The sequence below is a fragment of the Muntiacus reevesi genome, chromosome 6, assembly GCF_963930625.1.
Source record: "Muntiacus reevesi chromosome 6, mMunRee1.1, whole genome shotgun sequence".
In the NCBI taxonomy this organism is placed as follows: Eukaryota; Metazoa; Chordata; class Mammalia; order Artiodactyla; family Cervidae; genus Muntiacus; species Muntiacus reevesi.
Genome location: NC_089254.1, coordinates 35,307,391 through 35,316,290, shown reverse-complemented (window position 1 = coordinate 35,316,290; position 8,900 = coordinate 35,307,391). Strand labels below are relative to the sequence as shown.

At 36.8% G+C, this 8,900-nt stretch overlaps 1 protein-coding gene across 1 annotated transcript in view; it reads right to left on the bottom strand.

Moving 5' to 3' along the window:
* Nucleotides 1–4,625: 4,625 nt before the first annotated feature.
* SEMA3E (semaphorin 3E) overlaps nt 4,626–8,900 on the bottom strand; it is a 268,791-nt gene continuing 264,516 nt past the window's right edge. Inside the window, exon 17 of the mRNA XM_065939685.1 lies at nt 4,626–8,876. Coding sequence (XP_065795757.1) covers nt 8,424–8,876 — 453 coding nt within the window. The 3' untranslated portion in view covers nt 4,626–8,423. The remainder of the gene's footprint in view (nt 8,877–8,900) is intronic.

Genomic DNA, 8,900 nt, shown 5'->3' with positions numbered 1-8,900 from the left:
AAAGTTAACTCAAAAAGCATGCAAAGTAAAGTTAAGGAATTGGAGCTTTATATCAGCAACACAGAAGTCACTGAAGTAGAAGTGGGACAGGATCCAATTCGTATTTTATAAAGATGACTTTAGCTGCTGGGTAAAGAATGCAAGAGAAGGTGGCAACAAGCAGGGAGACCAGAAGGTAGGATGATGATAAAAATTCAGGAGGAAAAAAATGGAGGCTTGAACTAAAAGCTATTAAAAAGGTGAAGAGATATTTATATAATCATTATAGAAAGAAGCCCTCACACATCATCAGGTGGCCCCAGAGTTCCACTTCTTTGACTTTCATGTGAATATTGTTTATTTTCTTGTTTGTAAGATCTACAGATTACTTCTGCGTCCTCATCTGTAATTAAAGATACCTGGTTCAAAGAGGTTTTACTTTTCACTGTTAAATGAGATTATGTTTGGAAAATATTATTACTTAGCATAACAATTTATGAATATTTGTTATTATTATTTTCCCTAAAATTTTATCTTCACTTGACTTTTCCATAAGCCTTTCAGGAAATATAATTGTCAGTCTAGCATTCTCACTAAACTGGTAGAATATTATATCCAGCCTTAACTCATTTGATGTCATTTATCAATTATACATCATCTTGGTACTAATGAAGAAGGAATTCATAGGGCCTGGACTCCATCTCAGGCCTGTCCGTGCTGATCATGCTCAGCCACCTCTCCAGTGGACTCTGAACTCTCTGCTTAGTGCCTGTGGGAACGACAATGGAAGGATAAGACCCCCTCCGGGCAGGGGAACCTTGAAGATCATATCCAGGTTACTCATCGCCTAAGAGAAAACAGACACTAATCACCCCTGCCTCCAGACACTGTCTATCAGAATGTAAGCACAGGCTTATCGGTTATTAACTGTTTGGAATGTAACTGCGGGCTTATTGATTATTGACTGTTTGAACACATAACACATGAATGATGGGGCTATTGTAGTTGTATTTACCCTTCCTTTGTTTATGTAAGTCTCAAGGGAATTGGGGTAGTGGGTTTGGACACGTACACATGGGGTATAAAAGATTTTCACAGATGCTGGACAGGGTCCTTGGCTAAGAGGAGACTCTGCCTTGGGCCCGCCGGTGTAATAAACTGCACTCCACTATCTGCATTGTCCTTCTGAGTGAGTCTGCTTCCCGGAACGCGTGGCTATAACACTAATAGAAAAAAAAAACAACTTTTTCTAAAATTCAAGGTTGAGGTTATTATCTGTGTACTTCATATTAGTGTTTTCTAGGAAAAGCTATGTCTTTGATTTTGGTATTTAAAAAAAAAGAGTCCAGAGAATGGAGAATGGGATAGAGAGCATACATGGTAAGATGGAGACTCAGAGAGCAAAGCCAAGAGCCACAGAAGAATACTCCCAGGCCTTGAAACCTAATGGAGGTTTCCCAGCTGAATATGCAAACTGCTTTGGACTGGTGACTCCATTTTCGTCTGTCATTTTCTCCTTGTTTAATCCAGAATATCTGTAGAGTATTACCCTATGCCTGACCCATCATTATATGTTGGATGCATAAAATTTGTTCCTTTAGTTTCACAGGACCACAGATGAATAGGAATTGTGTCCCAAAGGGTAAATGATGGTACACTAAGAGCCTTACTCATACCTGATTTAGCAGCAGATGAGAAGACTGAGGACTTCCAAGCTGAAGCTATAACAGGATAAGGCATTAGAAGACCTTGAGATGGAGTAAATGTACATTGCATTTGAGAAGAATATGAATCTTTGGGGGCAAGAGGGCTTACATGGTCCTTGAAATAAACCCATACCCTAATCCTCAGAATCTGAAAATATGTTGTTACATGGCTGTCAGGAAGCATTTAACAAAACGCCTTTCCCGGGGCTGAGGAATCCAGGCATTTCTCATTACAGTTATAAGTACCCTCTTCCTTTTTATGAGCCAAATGGTAACAGGTGATCGTTTGCAACTCTTTCTTTGATAGGGATCGTCTTATGTTTTGTAAGTCTGGAATTTTAATCTTTGTCTTTGCTGAGAATAACCACCTTGTAAAACAGAATATATGCCCACGCCATGTTGATTAAAAATACCTTTGCTCCATCAGGGCTTTGATCCCCGTGTCTTTCTTTCTTTCCTTCTTTCTTTCTATTCCTTCTCTCTTTCTCTCTCTCTATTTCTGGCTAACTCCTTGGAGTGCGGAGGCCCGCTGAGCTCACTCTCTTGCCTGGGCTTCTAAGCCCCTCTCGAGAAGGCGCACTGTGCCTTCACTCCCTGGAGAGGGCGCCCGGTGCCTACGCGCAACAGCGCGAGCCCCAAGAACAGGGCTCTGCTGGCTTTCCGCCTAAACCAGGGGATATCAGCCTCTTTCTCTCTCTTACTCTCGGAACCACCAGGTTCCGGTCCATTAAAAGACCAACACATGGCAAAAAGAACATTAGCAATGTAGCTAAAGTTACAAACTTTACCTGGGTGGGCCCAATCTACTCACACAAAGCCTTAAAACAGACATATTCCTCTAACTGGAGGCAGAAAAAGGCAGTATGAGAGAAAGACAGAGAGGGTCTGAGTCTGATAGGGACTCAATAGCGCACTGCTATTAACATGGGGCAGGGCAGGGCAGTCCTGGCGCCACAAGGAACAGAATTCTCCTGTTTGTCTGAATGAACTTGAAAGTAGATTCTTCACCAGAGCCCAGGCAGCTGATGCACTGATTTTGAACTTTTTAGATCCTAAGCAAAGAATTCAGCTGAAATACTTTGTGCCTGGACTTCTGATTTATGGAAATCACATGATAAATTTGAATTTTTTTAATGATAAATTTGAATTATTTTAAGCTGCTTTAAAAAAACATGTAAAATTAAGAAACTCTTTAACCATTCTAACCATTCTTTCAAAATAGGTTAAATTTATCGAATACTCTCTAAGGGATCATCCTGTTTGTCACTAGCACTTTTGCTTTTTTACTTGACTATTGAACTTATAATTTTGTCTTCCCCTTTCCCCAAAACCTATTTTAGGGCACAAAGAATGCCCTAACCAGATTGCTCTAAGCCAACAGTTCCAGTTGAGAGGTCACTTCTCACCACTTTTTCCAGATGTCACTTAGCTTCACTTAGCTTCAGATATTTTGAAATGTCTTGGAATATTGATTCATAGGGTCCTTTTGCATGTTTCTATTTCTTTCTCTTTTTGTTAAATTACTATTTTCTTTCTTTTTATCTACCAGCTATCATTGTTACATCATTGTAGCTCCTCTGTCAAAGTGTGGCTTTTTTAATGTCATCCTGACCAGAAGTCCCAAGATTCATATTTAGAAGTACTTTTCACAACATTCCAAACACTCAAAAAAAATTTTTTTTAGCTACCCTCTTGTTGAGGGTCTTAATACACAGAGTAAAATGAAGATTTGGACTATTTCCCATGAAAACATACTCTCAGAACAAGTGCAATCCAATTTTATTCATTTACATAACTTAATGGCATTATTAAGCAACTATCCACTGCCTGGCATACAGTTTTTGAATAAAAAGATCGGTGCATATTTTTGTTCCCTTTGAATAACAAGTATGAGATTTCTAATCCTCACAATTGTTTCCCTGCTTTCCCTCAAGTAATGACTGAATATGTATCTACAAATCCATTTCAATGGGTTCATCAAATACTACATTAAAAGTAGGTCCTGTATTATACATACATGCAAATGTGAAACATGTATAAACAGTTACCATTAATGGCACTCTCTTACCACAAAGCTGCCAGAAACAGAGTTCTAGATTGCTGCCAAATTCTTCCTTTAATACATTGGAAATAATTACTTACTGATACAATAAAGTTGGCCTTGAGAACAAAACTCCCAAAAGGAGGAGTCATTTAACATCAAATCTCATTAAATGACCTCCCCAAGTAAGTAAATAAATAAGTGTTAGTCGCTCAGTCGTGCCTAACTCTTTGCAACCCCATGGACTACAGCCCACCAGGCTCCTGTGTCCATGAGATTTTCCAAGCAAGGATACTGGAGTGGGTTGCCATTTCCTTCTCCAGGGGATCTTCCAATCCAGGGATTGAACCCGGGTCTCCTGTACTGCAGGCAGATTCTTTACCAACTGAGCTACAAGAGAAGCCCAAGTTCTTATTAAAAATAGCAGTTCAGTTCAGTAACTCAGTCATGTACAACTCTTTGTGACCCCATGGACTGCAGCACGCCAGGCTTCCCTGTCCATCACCAACTCCCAGAGCTAGGGAAGACAGCAATTTAGATACAAGTTGAGGCTTGAAAAATCATATGCATCCGACCAGCTATCATCTTAAAAGCATTCATTTTCCAAATCTCTTACCTGGATGATGCAGCTTTTGAAAGGAATTTCTGGCTACTGGGCCTAGAAACACGGCGTGGAATGCACAAATCCAACTGCTGCAAGGCAATGAGATGAACACTCTCCTTCTTAGAAAGCTGACTTATACATTTGAAATGAAAGTGAACTAAATTCTGTTCTAAATTCTTAAAAATTAATGCTTGTCCAGTATTGTATGTTTACATTCAGGCTTGACATTATTATGAAACTTGGGCTCAACAGACAAAGACTTAGAAAACACTCCTCAGACAACACTTAAGGGTTTCACAAATATTTATTTCTTTATCCTCTAAGTTGAACTAAATAGAAATTATACATAATGGTACAAATTATGCAGTGTACATTGGCAGATCCATGTGACAGTCAAAGAGACCCATTGTCAATGGTCTTTGCAGCTTGCCACCTTGTGGTAGTAAGGCTCATAGCTTATCATCAGTGAGAAGAAGCAATATGGCACATGCTGTTATGGAGGCAGGCAAGCAAATAAAAGGAAGTCATATAGACAAAAATACCCCAGTACAGTCCTCCAGCTTATAACTAAGCCATTTAAACACAAACAGAACACACTCAGTTTATAATGAAAGCCAAAAGATAATGCTATCTTCCCAAGAAAAATAAACGTACCAGCTTAAATAACATACTACAGTCAACAGCGTTCATTGGAAATCGATTATTTATATCTGATTCAAATGCAACAGTTGTTGGCCTGAAAAATGAGCACTGTTTTTGAAGAAGTAATTCAATGTGATTCTCTGTGGTAAGAAAAAGAACATCAACTCCTTACTGTCATTATGACTGTGGCACTTTTTCCTGGGATCTCAAATACCTATTCAAGACTCGGTAGTATTTTTAATATTTTAATGTATCTGTCAAGCTGAAAACAATGCATTTTAAGGACAACAGCTGCTGTGTTTGATTCATGCTTAACACAAGCACTCAAAATGATTTACTGTATTTTACAAATTTTACAAATGTTCATAATCACTATGAGGATTTACAAAACCCTATACCCTATAGTAAATATTAAACACTCAATAAAAATCTCCTAAGTATTTAACTAACTCTAGGAAGGAAAAAAGACTCTAATATATATATATATACATATATATGTATATAGAATTGCCACTTACTTAGCAGGCATAGACTTTCTGTTCCCTTTTTTTCTAGAGCTCGTATTAGAGTTTCCTTTTATTTTTAATCTCTGTTTCTCCAAATTCATAAATTTGCACTGAAATATTCAGTAATAAACACAAAAGAAAACATTAATATAAAAGACTAGATGTGTAAGAGACCTCACAAATCATAAAGTAAATTCCATTCAAGTTATGGTCCTTCTAGCTAACAAATCTCCATCTTTAGCTTAACAGGTACACAGGACTGAAAACTGAGGTGCACATGACTTTATGCCAAAGCTCCTTCTATTCACAGGTCCTCTGCCTTCCCAGAGAATGCCACAGAGGACGTCTGAAGAAGCAGGAGACTGGCTTACATGGAGATGTCCCTTAGGATGAGTGGCTATGCTTCTTTCTCACCTCTGTGTTCCCAGAGGGCATGATGTCTGGGGAAAATGTGCGGGGGTCAAGGTAGGTGACTAAGAATGTGTCCTTCCTGAGTGGGCATAAAGAGGGTCAATTCACTTGTGATTTTCCAAGTTTGCACATTTCTCAAAGGAGATTCTACATTTGATTTCTAATGCCAAACAGAACAAAAGGCTGAATGTGTTCTGTGGTATGTTTCAGATTCTCAAGAAGGACAGGACAGCATAGGTTGTTGGTTTGTCTTTTGAGAAGGCAGTATCTTAAAAGTGTGTGTGTGTGTGTGTGTGTGTGTGTGTGTGTGTGAGTGTGTGTGTGAGACAGTATACCTGCCCTCATGTATGGGGGAGAATACAGGAAGGAAAAAATGGTGGGAGACAGACAGAAAGTAAGAAGATGGAAAAATAAGTATATATGAAATTTAGTCCTCTCCCTAAATTGTGAACTTGTGTCCTCAAAATTTTCTTATCAGGCTTCTATCAGCATTTTAAAAAGGTTTTTTTTTTGGTCTTATTAAAATAATCATCTCATTTTAGTTGAAACAGGTTGTAGAGTCATTTAATTCTTAAGAGTTACATAACAGAAAAGTTATGTTCCTCAATTTTATTTCTTCAGCTACAAAATATTTTACTTTACTATTAACATCACTGCTCTCATTAACTGTTTTTGGGTGTGTTATTGAGATGAAAGTGATAGCCACTTATACTGTACCCGACTTACTCTAAAAAAAAATTGAATACAGGAGAAAATCCTCCTTTCCCTTCTTTTGTGTTAATAGAACAATATTTTCAGTGGTACTTTGCCTTATCTGTTCACTTCGAGTACTGCAGACACAAACTTTGCTAAGGACCCTCAGATCTGGGGTTATAGTTCTCTTTCTCCATCCTGGGTAGGCCTTTATTGAAACATGTACAGCTTTTCATTAATACTGAAATGGACAGTAATGACCTCCAGTGGATTTTTAGGTAAATAACAACTGTGCATTTCAGAGAATGTTAATTTCTAATATATTTGTTTCCTTTAGGACTTTTGGAGCTTGGCAACATATTTAATGAACTTTCCAAACTTTCTTAAATTTATTAATTCTTGAATGAAATTGCAAACCATCACATTATCAACTATAGCCTATAAGCTAATTTTGAAAACTGAGAATAATGTCATTCAAACTTAAATTTAAATAAATATTCATAATTATTTATGTGTAATTCACTTGCATTCAGTTTTAGTTAAAATGAAAACTCTCGGAATTTCATACTTTAGAAAATTAACAGCTAAATAAAATAAGAGAAAAAACTTCAGGAAATAATCGTTTTCAAATATAAAAACCTCTGATAATATTTATAAGAAACAAGTAAAGATGCTCTAAACATCATGGTAGTTAATTGAACCTCATGAAACAACTTTCCTATTTAATATAAAATTAAAAGGAAATATTGATATCTGAGTGCAGAATATTTTACTTTTTTAAAAATAAAACATGTTTCTTGGAATAGCTTTTAGATTTCTGGGAAGATTATTTTTTTAAATAATCTTTACAATTTAAGTTTTAATAGGGCTTCAGTGCTTTAATACCTTCATTTTTGGTTTGTGAGGTAATAAATTATTCATAAGAATTATCTTATAAGAATCACATTTTTACTTTAGTTTTTTTTTTTTTTTTTTTTTTTTTTTTTTTTTTTTTTCTGAAAATGACCTAGATGTGATGATTGAAAGACTGGTTCTAAATCTTTACTGGACAATCCATAGAATTAAAAAAGGAAATGAGAATATACCTTTTCTACCACAAGAGGGCAGCAAAAATGTTTTCTGTCACTCCATCTGTCTTGACATTCTTTGGGGTCTTTGAGATGTTATATTAACTTTCTTCTTTCTGCCCTGGAGTGAAATTCAAAGAATGTGTTTTCCTTCTGAAACAGAACTATTGTGAATGTGGCTTATTATTGAACGTTTTAGGAAGGACACAAGTCTCAAAGTGACCACAATTTTTCTTTCATAGTTTACAATTATTACAACAGATCTGCTTCATAAAGCTCATGGCTTAGACACAACACTTCTACATTAATTCTTAAGAGTACAGATGGTTCACATGAGAATGTTAAAGTATGTGATAATCTACATATTTTACATTGTGGTGGAAAGGCAAAATTCATAAAGATTAAAACATTTATTTTTGCCATGATTATGAAAATATCTAATTTCTCAGCAATATTGCATTAATCTTAAGAGTAAAATAATAACTGCCATGGAAAAGCAGCCAACTACTCAAAGCTACAGCTATGGTCATCTTTTGATAAACAGAATGTGAAATCATTGAGCAATCCACGGTTTTAAAAAAAATTAGTTAATTTTATGTGAGGTTAACCTGTCAAATGAGTATATAGCACAATTTATGATATCACCTCTATAGTCCTTTCTATATTACAGAAAACTCTTTTTAAGTAATGCAAAGAAAGTATATGGTTTCTCTCTCTTTTTTTTTTAGTTTCTAAATATAAAATTTTCAGAAGCCAGTAGAAGGTTTCACCCCATCAGGAGTCCAGAGCGTGCCTCGGCAGGCGATAGTGCTCAGTTTTGGGACGGAGCTTCTTTTCCTGTGGGTTGGCATACTTCCACTTGGACGGGGACATTTTAAGCTTTTTTCTCTTCTTATCTGTGCACCATACCTTTTCACAGTATTCTTCCACTCTCTGGAAGTTGCTATAACCAATCAGCTGCAAGAATTCCTTGTACCATGGTTTTGTCCCACGTGGGATGATGCTCTGAGCTGGACAAGGCATCTTATGAAGCCTATCCTCTTCAAAGTCTTTGTTAAACATCTCCTCCACTCTCTCCTCTTCCACTACCTCCAGGGTGATTTTACGGATTGTATGAACAAAACTATGCTCTACTGTCTGGCAAAAATAGGTCCCAGCATCCATTCTGCGTACTCTTAGGAAGAGTAAACCAAGGTCCATCTTAACCACTCTATCATCTGTCTTCACCTGCACAAGAACAAGAAAATCAAA